At 33.1% G+C, this 18,508-nt stretch overlaps 2 protein-coding genes across 5 annotated transcripts; both read left to right on the top strand.

The window, feature by feature from the left end:
* The first annotated feature begins 1,697 nt into the window (after positions 1-1,697).
* LOC114713714 (probable protein phosphatase 2C 62) lies at positions 1,698-10,174 on the top strand. Of its 4 annotated transcripts, none has more exons than XM_028898396.1 (11): positions 1,698-2,117; positions 3,014-4,648; positions 4,794-4,933; positions 5,123-5,253; positions 6,348-6,414; positions 7,097-7,184; positions 7,517-7,686; positions 8,321-8,464; positions 8,607-8,735; positions 9,774-9,927; positions 10,090-10,174. In XM_028898396.1, exons 1-11 carry the CDS (start codon positions 1,871-1,873, stop codon positions 10,137-10,139), a joined length of 2,955 nt encoding a protein of 984 aa, XP_028754229.1. In that variant the 5' UTR covers positions 1,698-1,870; the 3' UTR covers positions 10,140-10,174. The 4 variants fall into 4 exon arrangements, with proteins under 4 accessions (XP_028754229.1, XP_028754227.1, XP_028754226.1 ...); XM_028898394.1 differs by having other exon boundaries at positions 4,788-4,933; XM_028898393.1 differs by having other exon boundaries at positions 4,767-4,933.
* A 5,685-nt stretch (positions 10,175-15,859) lies between these two features.
* LOC114713737 (non-specific lipid-transfer protein-like protein At5g64080) lies at positions 15,860-18,508 on the top strand. The gene is made up of 3 exons (XM_028898419.1): positions 15,860-16,260; positions 16,963-16,992; positions 18,084-18,508. Exons 1-3 carry the CDS (start codon positions 15,924-15,926, stop codon positions 18,293-18,295), a joined length of 579 nt encoding a protein of 192 aa, XP_028754252.1. The 5' UTR covers positions 15,860-15,923; the 3' UTR covers positions 18,296-18,508.

Here is an 18,508-nt window from a genome sequence, read left to right as displayed (position 1 = left end):
TAAAAAATATTTAGAGGATAAAAAAAATCAAATGGTAAATTCTAGGAAAACTTATAAAAAAAAGCCACCTTTTATAAATTTTATACATATAAGGTACTAGTACTATGCAAATTTTGTACATACAAAGTAATAATGTTCAATACTCTGACTTAAGTCTTTCTCATCAATCAACTTTTTAATGGGGGACTTTTTCTAATTTTTTATAAAGGTGTAATCTTATTCCTTATCTTATTTCTCAATTGCATAAAAAAAATATCATGTGTAAAATTGCATTAAAAAAAGTTCATGGATAAAATTGTGCAAAAAAAAAATCATAAGTAAAACTGCACTACTAAAAAGATCAAAATGCTGGGTGCACCTAAAAAATAAAATCCGAACTAAAATTTCACATTTTTCCTTATAGTTTTAATATCTTTTGTAGAATTATCATATCATGTGCTTATGATATAAATATGTATTATTTCATCAAATTCATACTTTTTTTTTTGATGATTTTATATTGGCCTTACTTTTTCATTAATTATCTAAACATGTCTCAATTTGTCAAATTGACTTTTTTATAAAAGTCAATCTAAATATAAATCACATTATACTAATTAGCTTTTGACTTGACTTATAAAAATAAGATAAAATAAAAGTCACTTTTCCTACCACTAATCTAAATCTTATCTGCAACTTTCTTCTTGGATCAATTCAATTATTCCAGGAATTGACTGAGTTGAAATTATTGCTTTTCTTTTACAAGCCAGGAGCACTAAGGGGCGTGTTCCCTTGTCCAGTCTCAAAGTAACCATGGGATGCAAAGCACTTTCATAAAATATTATGGTGTCAAGGCTGATGATTTGACGAAATGCATTGGGATCAGCACTAACCTACCTGTGACACTTCTCATTTTAATTCATTTGGTATTGGTTCCAAAAAAAAATTCTCATTTTAATTTTGTTTTCAATAAATTTTTTAGACATTTTATTTTTATGTATTTTTAAGAAAAATTAAAAAAATAAAATAAAAAAGATATCCACTTACTCACACCTCAATCTATATTTATGTTTCCAAAAACCATATTACTTTAGATTCTACAAAATCTTATTTGTAGTTTGCAAATAAGGTCTTATAAATAAGACCAAAGGTAGTATTTTCTAATTTTATAATATAAGCTATTCTTCTGTTCAAATGAGTGAATTATTTTATTTATTAAAATTTGACTAATCTCAAAATATTAATCTTCATAAAAAGAGAGAGAGAGAGAGAAAATTTGACTAATCTCAAAATATTAATCTTCATAAAAAGAGAGAGAGAGAGAAATAATCAAATATAATATTACCTTCGGTCCTAATTATAAGAGTTAGTTGATTAATTTGAAGAAATTAAAAAAAAAAGTTAAATTAGTTATTTGTAATAAATAGGTGTTCTCTTTTTTAAAATATCCTTGCTAATTAAGTGTGTTGGCTAGAATTAAAAAGCTACCTTAAAAAAATATATAAATATGAAAAATAAAACAAATTATAGTCTTATATTTAAGATTAAAATAAAAATTAAATAAAATTTAATATCAAGGAGCGGGTAGTAAAATAATAACCATGCATTTTAGGAGATTCAATTCAATTCAATTCAATTATACCAGCCACTAATCACCGACCGAACAGAGAATCACAGCATCCAATGATAGTTCCTCTGTTTCTCCCCTTGATCTGCCTTATCCACACCACCGGATACTCCTTCAGGCTTTCGCTTTCTTTCGATTATCGTCTTCTTCATCGTCACTCTTACTTTCACTCTTCTTATCACTCTCTCTACCTTCCATTTCTGAAAACATTCCTACCTATAAAACTTGACACACTCATGCATTGCAATTTGAAGTAAAATACTAATGGCACATCTCTTCTCTGGCTCTCTTAAATCTCAGCCTTCCAGCTTCTGTTGCTTCCATTGTCTGTTCATTTCTTGCCGAAATGTTTCGCCAAAATCCTCACAAAGACTTCAATTCTGTAATGCAATTCCATGTTTTGCCAAGGGGCGGGTGACCCACCATACGCACATGATTTCCAAATCAAATGAACCCTCAGGTTCATCATCAAATTCTGTTTCTGAGGATTTTGATATTGTCTCGGCAACTGGTATGCTTTCTTACCTCTCAAGATTCTCACTTTCTTCTTGAGCCTATGTTGAATTCTGATTGTGTTGGTATTTTGCACTTCCAAAAGCACATTTTTGTCTTAACTTTCCCCTAAATATCAGTTCTTCAGAGAGTACTTTCGTTACGTTAAACTTGTTTATAAAGATGGGTGAAATCCAGTGATCGTTATGTTCCTAAATCCTAGTTGGGGATGCTTAAGTGACAAGCTGCTATATCATGACATTTTTATTATGCATTTAATGTTAACATTAGCTTTACATTAGGGCATGTTATTATTAACTACTCCCTCGGTTCCTTTTTAGAAACAACTGCCAAAATCACGTGGTTCAAAATGTTTGCTAAATTTAATTAAAAGTAATAAATATGTAATATATATTTCCAATTTCTCCTTGTTTAATAAAAAGAGTACGAGGCAATGAGTGGAAATTTATTGCAGAGAGATAATAAATAGCATATATTTAATGGGGTAAAAATGAAAAGACAAATTTAAAATTTCAGACAACAAGGATTTGTTTCTTATATTTAAAACACTATATGAGAGAGATGGGTCCTTATAACAAGGAACGGGGGAAGTATTAACATGCTTAACATAAATGAAACAACCACGGTGATGAAATTGAGAACGTGTACATCAAGGAAAAGACATTAATTCACTATTCAATACTCTGTTTGATTAGTGGCAAAGTTTGTAATGCCTCTGCAACTTTTTTATGTCCTTTCCTATATTGTTATTTACGGCTTATTCCAGCCCAAGGTTCCTCTTTTTAGTTCCTATTTTGGTATGACATTATAGATTCATCTTACTTGAGCTAATATCTTCTTTTAGTAGTGTTGCCCAAGTCGTGCGATTAACTTTAGCTTCTGGACATTTGGCAGAGTGTTCTGATGGTAGTATTATATACCGGTTTGGAAATGTCAGTGAGATAATGGAAAATATGGTTGATGTGGACCAAGAGAAAGTCCCTCAAAAATATCCTGAGGAAGGAGGAAATATTAGTACTGGGGCTCTGTTGAGTGAAGATGTTGAAAAGTTGGAACTAGCAGGTGATTCTGATGAAACCCATAGAACTGGGAGTAATAATGCAGAAGCTGGTCATAGTTTAAGTGAGGAGATTGATTCTTTCTCTGTGATAGACCTGAGAAATAGCTCAACAGTGCTGAGTGATGATATTGATAAGGAGTCTCAGCCGCCAGCAAATGAAAGTAAAGTTGATATCTCGCTAGAAAACAGTAAGCATCTAGAGTTTGATTTAGTAGAGGAGGGAAAACATGACAATTATCATGAAGATGTTGCTTCTGAGGTTCAAGATGTTCCAACTGCGTCTGAAGAAAATTCTGAAGTTAATAGTCACACAGGAGTGGTGGTTCCAACAGTTAGTCCAGAGTCTGGTATTTCTCCTGATTTAGTTGAGGAAGAAAAACATGAAAATGACCATGAAGATGTTGTTTCTGATGCTCCAGATGTCCCAAGTGCATCTAAGGAAAATTCTGAAGCTAATACTCACACTGGAGTGGTGGTTCCAACAGTTACTCCGGAGTCTAGCGGGCCTCCTGATTTAGTTGAGGAGGAAAAACATGAAAATGACCATGAAGATGTTGTTTCTGAGGTTCAAGATGCCCCAGGCGTGTCTGAAGAAAATTCTGAAATTAATAGTAACACTGGAGTGGTGGGTTCAATAGTTACTCTGGAGTCTGGTGTGTCTCCTGATTCAATTGAGAAGGAAAAACATGAATATGATCATGAAGATGTTTCTAAGGTTCAAGACATCCCAGGCGTGTCTGAAGAAATTTCTGAAGTTAATGGTCAAGGAGTGGTGGTTCCAACAGTCACTCCTGAGTCTGGTGTGTCTGCTGATTTAGCTGAGGTTGAAAAGCATGAAAGTGAGCATGAAGATGTTGTTTCTGATGTTCAAGATGCCTCAAGTGTGTCTGAAGAAAACTCTGAAGTTAGTGGTTCTGCAGGATTGGTGGCTCCACAAGTTACTCCAGATTCTGGTGTGTCTCCTGACTCAGTAGAGGAGGAAAAACATGAAAATTATCACGATGATATTGCTTCTGAGGTTCAAGATATTGAGAGTTTGTCTGCGGAGAGATCTGAAGTTGATAGTCGCATGGGAGTGGTGGTTCCCACAGTTACTCCAGAGTCTGGTTTGTCTCCTGCTTTAGTTAAGGAGGAAAAATATAAAAATTATCGTGAAGATCTTGTTTTTGATGTTCAAGACATGTCAAGTATGTCTGAAGAAAATTCTGAAGTTAATAGTCACACAGGAGTAGTGGATGCAACAGTTACTCCAGATTCTGTTGTGTCTCCTGATTTAGTAGAGGTGGAAGCAGATGAAAAATATATTGAGGATATTACTACTGAGGCTCAAGATGTCCAGATTGTGTCTGGGGAAAGTTCTGAAGTAAAAATTCACATGGGAGTGGGGGTTCCAACAGTTACCCCAGAGTCTAGTGTTTCTCCTGATTTCAGTATCAGTGCTCCTGGAATAGTTGAAGACAAAAATGAAGGTAATATTGCAACTTGTTTGGTGTCTTTTCAACGTGAATTAGCCATTGAAGTTTTTAATATATATTGTTCTCTTTGTCAGGTAGAAGGCTAACATTGAAGTTGCTCAATTCTCTACAGCTAACGAGGGTAATGTTGTAGATACAGCAACAGACAACCTGACTGCCGATGCCAAGACTGATGTAGCTGAAATCATGCCAGGGTTAACTTCTTTAGATTCCGACCCATTTCTTGATGAGGAAACAAGTCATCATATTGTTGTCGAATCTGTTGATGCAAATGAAAAGGTGAAGACAGCATTGTTTTGTCTTATTCCCTACTTTTTCTGTGGTTGTGTGTCTGCTGAGTTTATTTATATGTCCAACTCTTCTAATCTTTACTGCTGAAATGTGAAAACACTTTGGTTAATCATTCCTTTGTACTTAATTTAATTGCTACAGTTTCTAATCTGATACCTGTTCTAATGTTTTTTGTAGTTAGATGATTTGGCTCCATCCTTCAAATCGGTAGATGAAATAGTTATGGATGAAACAAGAAAAAGTGATTACGAAGGTCCATCCAATGCTTGTGTGCCAGAGACACATTCAACTGAGACAGTTCTCGATGAGTAAGTGTGCCAACTTCTTTCCTGCCCTGCAAGAACTTCCTGAATTCAGTGTCTTTTGTTTATTCAATTCTGTAATCCCTCCATGGATATTTTCTATGCTTCTTCTTTCTTAGAAGCCCTTTATTGAGAGAATCCAAATTAATGGAGGCTGTTAAGTGCGTCTTTTTGGCGGCAAACCCTGGATAATAGCTTGGGAATTATCTTAGAGGGGAGAGGGACACATGGAGGCTATTTAGGGAAAATTCCAAAGGAGTTCAGAGGGGATGCCTTGGAGACAGCTTGGAAAAATGTTACCTGAATAAATCCTTCAAAGAGCTAGGTTCTATTTCTTCCTTTTTCTTTGTTGACTCAGAGATAGGAAGACCCTGGGATTTCCATTGTATACAAATCCTGATGCTCTTTCTCCTCCCTCCTTACGTTGCTTTTCTTTTTTTTCACGTTGTTCTATCCCTTGTTCTTCCTTCTCAGCTTCAGGTTGCTTCCTAGCTGGAGAAATTTGTGTATCCAACCTTTTGTTGATTTCTTGTTAGGTGATCCCTCTTTTAATTGGGATCTCTTTAACATTTAGCTTAAAGATAAGTTGAAATGCTGGAAGAGTTTCAGAAGACTGTGGCCCTTTGTATCTGCAATTAGCATAGGCAATAGACATGGAGAAAGTCTATCACGGTTGAGCATAAACAGAAAATTACTATTGTATACTGTATCCACAATATTAATTATCATTCTTTTTTACACAAGTGGCCAAAATTATTTCTACGGGAGAAACTTGTCCTTTTCACCTGAAAATAATGGTTTCTGAGCATATTTATCTAGTTCTTGAATTTTTCAATAAAGGAATTATGATTTTAGAAACTTCTGCCTAGTGTTAGCCTAGTGTTACAAAAAGTGTAGATTGTGCAAGTTGTATATAGCTATGTGGTTAGGAAAGAAACTCAATCCCAATGGCTATATTATAATGAAAAGTGAAAACAGAAACTGAAACCGTTTTATATGCAAATTTCAAGGTTTGATGCTTTACAAGCCATTCAGAGTTTGTAATTTGTAAAGGACATCTTCTGCATGGTTTGTCATGCTAGTCACTTTTATGTATGCAGGGAGAAAACATTGACTACAGGACTTTTCCTAACTTCTGGTGTTGCTTCCTTGCCACATCCATCTAAGGTACCTTTCACATAGTTTAAAAACTCTGACTCTCACTGCAAAGTCAGTAGGGCTAAGAATGAAAGCACTCAAACAAGTGTGCAAGTGGTGGGAGTTTTTTATCCCAATTAAACCTAAATAATTTTGGAATGAATGAATTGTTCAAGTCATTCCTTTTAAATTTTTCATGGAATAATACTGGTTTTCTTCTCCATTAATTATTAATCATTTGTTGTCATTATTGTCATTGCTGTGTTTGGTTTTATTTACTTTTTTCTTTTCATGTGATTGGGTGACGTTGAGCCCTTGTTTTTTTTGGGTGGAAATCATGTGACTAAGTTAATGCCCATGCATTCCAGCAATAATCTTGTGTATATTCTGCTCCTGTATGATGAACAAAATGCAACTGGCATTTGAGAAGTGACAATACTTGAGAGTGAACCCTTATATTTTGTTTGTGGCCATGGATCAACATATAACCAGTGGGGATTTTCCTAAATGCAACAGATTTAGAACTAATGCATCTATTTCTTTTTTTTTTTGGTTTACATAATGCAACTAATATTTTAATGATTCCTTCTTGTGCTAACCAAGATACAATGGAATGTGAGATAACAATGTACCAAATGCTTCTTTAGAGGCGATCTTTGATTTGAGTCATCAGGAACAGATAACAAATAAGCCAACTAAGAACAACTTCCAGGCATTGGCAGGTCGAGAGGATGCTTATTTCATTGCTTGCAAAAATTGGCTAGGTGTGGCTGATGGACTTGGTCAGTGGTCATTTGAAGGTAATCCTTTTTCTATACTTAAAAGTGAATCAAGCATCCTATATTTCTTGTTCACTTCATCACATTTTGTGGGACTGTCTAATTTGGTTCAGAATTTATGAGATGTACGTTACCTATAGCTGACTATAAACCCCAACTCAATTGCAGAATGGATATCCTTGAATTTCTGTCTGTCTCCCCCCCCCCCCCCAAAACAATTTCTGAGCTTCGTTTGCTGTTGCCATGTTGGTGGAATGAACAAGATTTGTCTTAAATTTCATAAAATCCTTCCCAAACTTTGCGACTATGTGCTATATTGTAGGCGATTGCTTAATCTGCAGAAAATTTTGCAGGAAGTAGTAATGGACACTATCCCAGAGAACTCATGGAAAAGTGTGAAAATGTCGTGTCAAATTACCAAAGCATTTCTGTTGTTAAACCTGAAGAAGTTCTTAAAAGAAGTGCTGGAGAAACAGGATGTTATGGATCATCTACGGCGTTGGTTGCTCACTTTGATGGTCAGGTAAACTATCAGCTGTTTTCCCAGTATTTGAAGCTACACTCAAGTGTTAAACTAGTTAAGACGTGACTTTGAGTGAGGACGGACTGTGTCCCTGATTAGGATACCGCTCATGCTCGTTGCCCTTTAAACTCCTTGTGTCCTTTGGGTGACTGAAAAGGCCACCCTGTGAAAATTTTATGTTTATGTGGTTACAATATATTGTAAGCGTGAGGGTTAGGGTGTTGCTCCTGGCATTCTTAGGAAGGAGGTATGTGGAAGGGATGGTTCCTAATAGGCTAGAATTTATTGTTGATGAATATTTATTGCATACTTGAGATTGCCAAAATGCTTTCATGTGACCGTGTTAGTGTCTAACTTGATATCATCTTGCCATGTTCTTGTACATTCCTTGTATTGATAATATAAAATGAGGTTCATTTAATCATGTGAGATCCATTATTTCATCTTAAGCACATTCAAGTGTTCAACTTGTTCAAATATCCATTATATTAATATGTTTCAAAGACAACCATGTCATTGCTTTTGGGCTATCTAGTGCTTAGCTAAATCAAAAAGAGAGAGAGAGTGAAGAAACGTATAATCCATCTGCAGAACAGTTCTGAAAATTGAATTAAATCCTGAAAATCATGTGCAGACCGTCCATGCTGCCAACGTTGGAGACACAGGATTTATCATTCTAAGAAACGGTGCTGTCTTTAAAAAGTCAACTCCCACTGTTCATGAATTCAATTTTCCATTACAGATAGTTAGAGGTGACGATCCCTCAGAAATTATTGAGGTGCGTAATCCATCTTGTAGCATCTTCACTTTAACTGATTTTTCCGTAAAGGACAACCAATGTTTCCAACCTGTATTTATTTTTCTTTGGCCTGCATGGATTATATACAACATGTAGCAGCTAAAAGTGAAATGTGTTTCAGGGGTACAAGGTTGATCTAAGCGAAGGTGATGTGATTGTAACTGCCACTGATGGCCTTTTTGACAATCTTTATGAGCAAGAGATAGCTATAATTGTATCCAAATCTCTGCAGAGTGGCTTAAAACCTCAGGTTATTTATCTCTACGCTTCTTTTGTTGTAGTATATATCTGTCTTTATTGCTTCTGTCTACCATTCAGTAGTAAAGAAATTCATCATATGAAGAAATTCTCGAGATGGGGCATTGCAATACTTTGTGTTTAATATCTATGAAGCATGTGCAATGCAATCGTTAAGCTGTACTTTGATATGAATATTCAGATGGGTAGAGAAGATAGTTGGAGTCGTTTGACTAAGTAAGTTTGCTGTATATACCAATGCACCAAGGGGTGAGGAGGATAAGATTATTGGTTAATGAACATTCTCTCTCTCTTCTCTTTCATCTCTGTCCTTTCCTTTCCACGCTGTAATCGGTGTTTGTGAACTTTAAAATGCATATCTGGTATCTCTACATCTTACATTTTTCTCCTGAAAGTTCAGTTTAAATATATATATATATATATATATATATATATCAGGTCTAATTTTTCCTGAAGTTTCAATTATCAAGACACACAAGCACTTAAAAACTGAGTATTGAAAATGTGGCTGACATGCTTGTGCAACTTTCAGATGATTTCTGGGTCTACCTATTTGTTATGCATCAGTGGGTCTGGCTAATAAATGAGTCCTTTTAAAAATAAGGTGCTTGACATGCTTATGCATGACCCAGTGATTTCTTGGCTGCACATTTTTGTACACTGGCAGGTCTCGATGATAAACGAATCCCATCGAAAAACATCAATTCAAATTTTCTACATTCAGAAAAAATAAAACTTTATGATGCTTTTGTGAGGGGGGGGGGGAGAGTAATAATGAAATATGGATTCCACACGCAGCTGCATTCTTGTATTATTGTCCTCCAAATTCATAAATGTAAAGGATCTAATCTAAAAAACATACGCATGATATGCTTATGGAACCTCTTGATGGTTTCTTGGTTAACCCGTTTTCTTCTACACATGGCTAGCTCTAAGCTAAGAATACTTTTCCTGGAAATTGCATCATTACATATAATAATAGTGTTGCTTAGCTTATCTCAATTGTTTGATCAATGGAGGTGAATTTCAGGAAATAGCAGAGTTCTTGGCGATGAAGGCACAAGAGGTTGGGAGATCAGCATGCACAAGAAGTCCATTTGCTGATGCAGCCCAAGCCGCTGGCTATGTTGGATGTACTGGTGGCAAGCTTGATCATGTCACTGTTATTGTTTCCTTTGTCCAAGGTAGATCTTCCTCACCTTCTTAGAGTTGCTGCCATATATACTCACCAGTATCATATGTATATATACAAACAGTTATTATGTAAACTTGGCCTCATACTCATCTGAGTTGCATTGTAGAAAGAAATAAAAGAAAAATGAACTTCCTAGTTATGACTATTTCAGGCGTAGGTGTGTGTGTTCATAGAGTGGCAATTATGCAGAATAACGTGTGAAACTTATCAAATAAAAGGCTGACAACCGTTGGAAAGATAGTGTAGTGTGGCGTGCAGGGAAATATATTATTAATGCAAAAAGGAATCTCCACACCTCTTTACTTTTTTGTTTGGGTGGTGGAGATTATGAGAGAAAAGCATGGTTCCACTGAAAAAGGCATCAGTTTTTATGCCTAATTCAGAATGCCTTGTACCAATAGCATTTTTTTAACGGGCAGAATCAATATTGCTCTTTCTTAATACTTTCAATATGCTATTGAGTCAAATAATAATAATAATAATAATTCTAGATACTTGTAGCTTCTTTGTTAATACTAGGCTTTCAAGTTAAAACCACCATTATTCCTAAAAAATTTTATCTTTTGATTGGAAGTGTTTGAAGAGAAACCAAATTATGGTTATAAAAATAATTTTACAGTACACGAAGTAAATATATGAAAAAATTTATCTTGATTTTATGAAAAAGTGTTTTTGGAAAGCACTTTTTACGGATATGCAAACATCTCCTCAGTATGGCATTCAAACTTCAACCTCGATGAGACTTATCTTTTGACTATGTAGAAAGCATGAAACGGGAAATGTATACTAATTTCAAAAGTTTAATGACCAAAGTCTTCTCAAGTCTCAACATAAGGCCATGTTAAAGAATTCCTGGAAAGGGGGGGGGGGGTCCCAATCATCACTCATGCACTTGACTACTTGAGAATGCCAGTGCCGAAAGCAGAAAGCTTCTAAAATATAAGTTACTATTATATGACCGTTTGGAATTAATATCAATGTATCCATATGAGTTCACATCAAATTCGTTTTAGAGATCCACTTTAGTTCAAATAATTAGACATGCTTTTTTGGTATTTATGTCCTGTGCTTTTCTTTTTAACATGCTTCATTTAACGAAAAGAACTCAGAAACATCGTATCCACAGAGGAATTGAACTCGCAGATAGACTTAAAGAAGGCATTAAATGTGAGGAGGGTTGAGATTAATATTAATATATATATATGCACAATACAAAAATTTTCATAAAATTTTGGGAAATACAAAAATGTATAACACTTATATAATACTAATATAAGAGCTACTTAATTAATTTGGATAAATAAAAATATAAAACAAATTAGTAATTAATTATAACAAGTGTGACATGATTTCATTAAAATATCCTTGCATAACATTAGATTACACACACATATATATATATCAGTTCATAAGTTATATAAATTAACTTGAAAAGAATTATAAATTACGAGAGAATAAATAAATTAAAGTCTTATATTTAGACTCGATCCATATTATGGAGCACAGGCAATATAACATAAAATAAGAAGGTGGTTAGTGAATAAAATGATTGATTGCATGTACATATAGAGGGGGAAAGCATGATGAGGAATGTTGCACTTTTGGCGAAGATGGTGGAATCGCTTCCATAATTGATTGTCACTCATCATTCTGCTTCTCTTCACCAACGTGATTTGTGATTCCCTCCTCTCTCTTCTTTTTTCCTCATTTTAGTTATCGGATCACAGTCCACTTAAACAATTTTTGGGTTAATTATACAACAACTCCCTCGATTTTATGTTATATATGAATCATTTTCTTATTTTTTAAAACTTTACAATAAACATCCTTAAACTTTTGCATTTATGCAGATAGCCCCCAAGATTAATTTTGTTATCTTCTTAAATTTTTATTTTGACATGCATATAATCCCCTTAAACTTTGACTCATAGTGGATAAACCTATTATACTTTAAGCCATTTGTAGATAAATAATAAACAAAACTAATAATATAAAAATGAATTTTAATTTTTACATATGACATAAAGGTCAAGAAAATTTTTTTTAATAGACTTACTCTTAAGATAAAAGCCAATATCTCTCATATTCTAACTAGTTTTTTTTTTCAATTACTCTCGAGGCTACACTTAATAAAGATAAATGCATGTTTTAGAGAAAAATAAAACTTAAACAAAATAATTTTTCAAAATACAAATAAAAATAACAACGATTATTTGTCAACTGAGGTTGTGGTCAGCTACGGTCTCTAATTTCTTTTATTAAGAAATTAATTTCTTCAAATATTTTGTTTAAAGTTGACTTTTAAATTTTATTCTAAGGATTTATTCATCGATCATAGAATTATTACCAGGATGTTGATTTGAGTTAACAACAAATTTAGGGCCCAAAATATATGTTTTCTCTTCATCCAGAATAGCATATTTAATAATGATATAATAAAAACTACTCCTCCGGTTTTTAATATAAGACTCATTTAACTAATTTGATTAAATTAAAGAAGTTAGGTAAATTAGTTGATTATAAGAAATGTGACACGTTTTTTCTAAAAAAAATATAATCATCTTTCTTAACGTCCCATCTTTCTCTTCTACTTAATTATGGTTAAGGAAGTATCTATAGGGGTAATTTAGAGAAAATTGATAAATATGATAAATGAGTCTTATATTTAGGACTAAAACCAACTCAACAATTGGGTCCTATATTAATGATCGGAGGAGTAATTAAAAAAGTGGCTTTGAAAAAAAACAGGACAAAAAGGTGACGCTGTATGCAACTTAATTATCGTGATTTTTCTTTTCACCAACCAAACGCAAACCTTTAAAGCTAAATTTACGCTCTGATTAACTGACCTTTTTTTGTTTTGGCCAAATCTGATTAACTGAGTTTGGAACGTTAGAACTAAGGACTATTCAGGAAAAACGACTTAATGAGGTGTTTTTAAATTCTAACGTCTCTCATATGATTATGATCTGTTAATAATTAAGAGATACCCATCCATTGGATTTGATTGGGTGTTCAACGTTAATTTTTTGCTTTTTTTTCCTTTTCAAATCTTCATCTCTTAAAATATATAAGTTTATCGAATGAACTCAACTGTTATGTGATTTTTTTTAAAAAATTTTACCCTTTAATTTAGTCCTACAAAAAATACAAATAATTAAAGGGAGAGAACCTTATTGACGACTAAATATTGATGGAGATTTTTTTTTTTTTTGGCTTAGTTTGGTTCCAACAGCATTTTAGCATTTGGTAAATTTTCGTATAATTGGGTCGGACTAAAGTGATATAGCTAGGGTACGCCAACGTAAATTTATATGGTTAAGTGCAAATTTATTTCAGAAGTTTTTATTTAAAAATATTGAACATTCAAAAAAAATTTTGGATACAAATTTACGTTAACAGTTTGAAATTATGGTAATATTATTTTTTATCATTAAAAAACTAATATTGACAGTTAAAATAATCATACCACTGTTAACATGACTAATAACTCAATCTTTCAATGTTTTCACACTGATCACTCGAAAATAATCACAAGTATATCTTCAAGTTTATTTAGGTTAAATTTTTTATATTTATTATATGAATTTTTTCAATCGCAAATGATCATGTATTTTATTTTTAAATATTATTATTAAACTATAAATTTATAGGGAAAATTATTTTGGAAGTACCTATACTTTTTTCTAAATTTTAATTTGGCACCTATATTTTTTTTGTCTTCCTTAAATCTTTAATTTTGCTCTATCAACATTGTTAATCCTTGCACAAAGACTATCAATACTAATAGAGCAATGTTACAAGAGCTAATGTTACTAAAAAAGCAAAATTGAATTATTTAATTAGGAGAAAAAACACATAGGTACTGGATTAAAAAAAAACAGAGAAGAAGAAAGCATAGGTACTTTCTAATATAACTTTTCCTAAATTCACGTTAAAAAAAAAAAAAAAGAACACATAATCATATGTAATTGGAGAATTTGGTGTTAGTATTTTCTTTTCACATATTGTTTTAGTGTTACAATGAAATAAATATTCTAATATGGTTAGCTATGATAACACATCAAATGGGATTGAAATTGTCAAAACCATTAAAACATTGTCAATGTAACATCAAAAGTTCGATCGTAACAAACAACTTACAAATAATACTTATTTGGAACATTAAAAAAAGCTTCTTCTTCTTTCTTTTTTTTTTTAATTTAAATCTGCCTCGTGTATTATTGCAGGCAATATGAATAAATAGCATCGTCTATAGATTGTGATGACAACAAAAATAATTTTTTAAAAAAATACTATGCTCTTAATACTCATAGGATAAGAATACCTAAAAAAGCCTACCTTCATTCCACTTTTTCAAAAGAAATACTCCTCCGGTTCTTAATATAGGACCCAATTGTTGAGTTGATTTTGATTCTAAATATAATATCCATTTATCATATTTATCGATTTTCTCTAAATTACCTCTATAGATACTTCCTCAACCATAATCAAGTAAAAAAGGGAGAGAATGTATTAAAAAAGATGATTATAGTGTTTGAGGAAAAATGTATCATATTTTTTATAATTAACTAACTTACCTAACTTTCTTAATCTGATCAAATTAGTTAAATAAGTCTTATATTAAGAATCAGAAGAGTAATATAGTAAATTAGTAATACCTCGCTATAAAAGTCATAAATGTGAATGGAAGATCACATATCACTTTTGGACATCTATAAAGGACGGTTATCAATTGAAGAATTAGTCTTCCAATCTTATATACGTTTGAACTTTTGAATTAACTAGAATATTTATCAAAAGAGACAATAGAGAATAAAGGATTAGATCCCACTTTGTATGGTTTATCTTTTTTTTTTTTTGAAGGAATATTAAACATCTTTTAGCTGAGAAAAACTTTAAAATAGGTTTTTTTTTTTAGAATTTTAGTTCCAAACTCTTTTGGACCCAAAAAAAGTAATTATAATAATTTTTTTACTATTTAGTTCTGCCTTAAAATATTTTTCACTGAAGTGTATTTGAGAGGGAAAAAAAAAGGATAATATCAGGCAGTACCGCAATTTCAAACATTTCAGTTCATGAGTGATTACAGAAAAAGGAGTATTATACCTTCGAAAATATTGGTATCAATATAAAATGAATAATAAAACACATCATTCATAATAAATTACCATTATTGTAACACATAAGAGGTCATTAGATTCAAGTTTCCACACTTATTGAGACGTAAATTATATTTAAATGAATTAATTAATTTTTTAAATTTAAAAACATCCATATCATTCTCTTAGGTTCACAGGATGAGAACACAATTTCGCAGAATTACTCTCCCCCGATTTTAAATTTAGTATTTATATCTTTTTGCTTCTAAATTAAATTTTAATGGAATTTTTTAATTTTATTTTGCTAGTACCGTTAACTTATATACATAATTTAAAAGTGTTAATAGAGCAAAATTATAAAGACGAACGATACTAACTAAGAAGAATAAAATAATTTAATTAAGACAGAAAAATAAGAAAATTAAAAATTAAAAATCAAGTAAAACTAGTTCCGGCGAAATTGTTTTCTTTTTAGAGGATTAATAATAATAATTGAGAGTGATATTTTTAAAGTCATTAAAACGAAACAGTTTAATTTTAAAATAAATTAAACTAGTCACCTTGTATTTCGATACTCCTAACTGAATTTCTTTTTATTTTATTTATCTTTTCTCTTATTTTCTTATTTGATAATTAATATTTCATAAAATTATTATTATCATATCGTCGTGATCTAATTAAAAAGGGAAAAAAAGAAAGAAATGAAAATCTGGATGGTTGGCACCTTTTCATATTCAAACCCATGATTTGCCCACTTCCCTATTTAACAGCCTCCCATTCCCACATTTCCTCACACCTCTTCGCTCCATTTCCTTTCTGACGCCTCTTTCTTCTTCCTCTCTTCTCGCCCATTGATTCACTTCCTTCTTCTCCACAACTAACAATGGCGTCATGGAAAGTTTCTTTGATTCTCTGCGTTCTCGCTATCTGTGCGGTTTCTTCCGATTCCGCTAGCGATGCTCAGGCGCCGTCAGTGGATTGTTCAAACCTCGTCTTAACCATGGCCGATTGTCTTTCCTTCGTCTCCAATGGAAGCACCGTCAACAAGCCTGAGGGAAATTGCTGCTCTGGCTTGAAGACTGTGCTTAAGACCGACGCTGGTTGCCTCTGTGAGGCCTTCAGAAGCAGTGCTCAGTTGGGCGTTGTGTTGAATGTTACCAAGGCCGTTACTCTTCCTGCTGCTTGCAAAGTCTCTGCTCCTTCCGCTGCTAACTGTGCATGTAAGCAATTCTTCTTTTCTTCTGCTTAATCGTGCTCTGTTTTTTTTTTTTGGCGTCCCTGATTTTGTTTCTTTGCTTTCTGATCTTGTGATAATGGCACAGAAAAATGTGATTCATCTTTGCATATTCTTTTTGCTTCGGATGGGGAATAATCTGGATTGGGAAACTATCCTTGTGTTTACAGTGTTTTAGTACTGTTTTTCTTTTGAAAGAAGCTTCTCGATTTTTTGCGTATTGGAGAAAGGCCTTTGGCTGTTCTGCTTTTAATTTGACCGTTTGAACGCATTGATCTGGATTTCTAACCCCTTTCCTCTAAAGTTGACATCGATGATAAACACTGTACAACAAAATATGCATTGCTCAGACTGCGATCCTAAAATTCCCTGTAGAAAGCAGAGAAACAACAAACCTCATCTGGGACCCGCGTTGAAGCGCAATTAGTGGATTTTCTTGACGCCGATCAAGTAGTTTGTTTTTTTGACCTTGAAAGCCGATCAAGTAGTGAGACTATGAAACCTTAGTGAATAAAATATTACAGGGTTAGATTTAATTATTGAACTTGAGCCAGCTATATTTTTTTCTAGATATTGGTGTTTCATGTCATGGCCCCACTTGATTTAATTTCTGTGATTTTGATCTGGTGTTTTCTACATTTCTAGATTCATACAAGATCTAAATTGCTGTTTTTCCCCTTTTGTGCAGTGTCTGAAACTCCTGCCGCTGCACCAGGTGGTAAGTTTCTCAAGTCTTAACATAGAACATGCTGTTTTCCCCCAGTTTTAGATTAGTCCCAGATAATGAGAAACTCATTTGAGATTTTCTGGATTTTCGTCTTCAATTGCCTTCTATATTCTGAATATATTCCATTGAAAAATAGTTAATGATTTAATCATTATATATTTTATACATACCTGTGTATGTATTTGGTGGCCCTCGGAGTTCATATGCTCAACAGATAATCCAAAATTCTAATGCTTGCGTCTACGTAATCCAAGTGGGTCCATAAGTAAATGTAGGTGATTAGACTCTATCTTTCTTTGCATATGAAGAAGCATTTCATTTTCCATACAGCACATATCATCTCACTTTACAATATCTTCAATTTCTTTGTTAATTAATAACAAAATGCAACTAGCATGATTAAGGAACAGTCAAATCAACAGCATTCATGCCCTTCATTTCTCCCAAATAATTAATTGACATGCTCCCCACAACGTCGTCCCTTTCCCTCTTGGTGGGGATATTTACAGCTATCAATGCAATAATTTAATGTAAAGTTTGAAACATCTTTGACCATACATTTAAAAGTTCCCCAAAAAGTACTCCAAATTCACTGAATCAATCATTAGAGTGCATGTTAGCAAATTTGCAAGTTTTTATGAGTGATACTTTCATACATATCTTATTTACTAATTTGGCTTATCTTTTATATATTGTCTATTTAAGAATCTCTATTCTGATTCTCAATTCAAGATTTCTATTTTCTTCAATTATAAGAATGACATCAAATGTACCCAGAGAGAATTAAGGGAAAAAGATAAGTGGCCCCGGCACATACTACCCTTCTATCACTCACAGCTATTACAGAGGAATCAGAAAGATGGATGTAAATTGTAAAGTGAAAAAGTCACTTTAATCCATAGTCATTTCTTTCCTCTAATGTTTCCCTCTCTTAATATATGATTTCATAACTGTGAAAAGATCTATGATCACTCACAGTTTACAAAGATGGATATGAACTGTAAAGAGAAAATGTGACTTTCATCTGTTTTCTCTTTTTAAAGATTTAGGGCATGTTTGTGTTAATGATTTGTGTGATTCAGGAGGCCTGACATCTCCGGTATCATCTCCACCATCTGGTACGAGTGGTGGAGAAGCACCTGAAGCATCTGGATCTGGTGGTGAGACAGCAAATGAGATATCTCCAGCACCATCACCATCCCCAGGCAACACTTCTGCAGCGTCTTCTCTGTTTCATCCATCTTTGCTTCTTGCTGCTTCATCATGTGTAGCCATTTTCTCTGCCTTCTTCTGAGCTCCCTTCTTACTTTGAGAGACTAGAGAGAGATTATATATTTTGGTTGCCTTTCTTTCTTTCTTTTTTGAATTCATTTTCCATTTTGGAGAAGATCTTATCATTTATAACTTCCGTGTGTTGTGACTTTTTAGCATTAGATTAAAATTCATTCCCAGAGAGACTTGGACTTCCTATTTTGGCGTTTTACCATCACCATCACCATCATCAAAA

Source organism: Neltuma alba, unplaced genomic scaffold (genome assembly GCF_004799145.2).
Source record: "Neltuma alba isolate B1F8T4 unplaced genomic scaffold, ASM479914v2 tig00011454_pilon, whole genome shotgun sequence".
Lineage (NCBI taxonomy): Eukaryota > Viridiplantae > Streptophyta > Magnoliopsida > Fabales > Fabaceae > Neltuma > Neltuma alba.
The sequence above is the reverse complement of the archived record's forward strand: the minus strand, read 5'-3'. Positions and strand labels throughout refer to the sequence as shown.

What these genes read in the sequence shown, in the direction of transcription:
- LOC114713714 (XM_028898393.1), top strand. Translation starts at nt 1,871, where the DNA reads ATGGCACATCTCTTCTCTGGCTCTCTTAAATCTCAGCCTTCCAGCTTC. An exon ending in AGAGTGGCTTAAAACCTCAG is followed by an intron (nt 8,736 to 9,773) that starts GTTATTTATCTC and finishes GGTGAATTTCAG; the next exon opens with GAAATAGCAGAGTTCTTGGC. An exon ending in TATTGTTTCCTTTGTCCAAG is followed by an intron (nt 9,928 to 10,089) that starts GTAGATCTTCCT and finishes TGACTATTTCAG; the next exon opens with GCGTAGGTGTGTGTGTTCAT.
- LOC114713737 (XM_028898419.1), top strand. Translation starts at nt 15,924, where the DNA reads ATGGCGTCATGGAAAGTTTCTTTGATTCTCTGCGTTCTCGCTATCTGT. An exon ending in TTCCGCTGCTAACTGTGCAT is followed by an intron (nt 16,261 to 16,962) that starts GTAAGCAATTCT and finishes CCTTTTGTGCAG; the next exon opens with TGTCTGAAACTCCTGCCGCT. An exon ending in TCCTGCCGCTGCACCAGGTG is followed by an intron (nt 16,993 to 18,083) that starts GTAAGTTTCTCA and finishes TGTGTGATTCAG; the next exon opens with GAGGCCTGACATCTCCGGTA.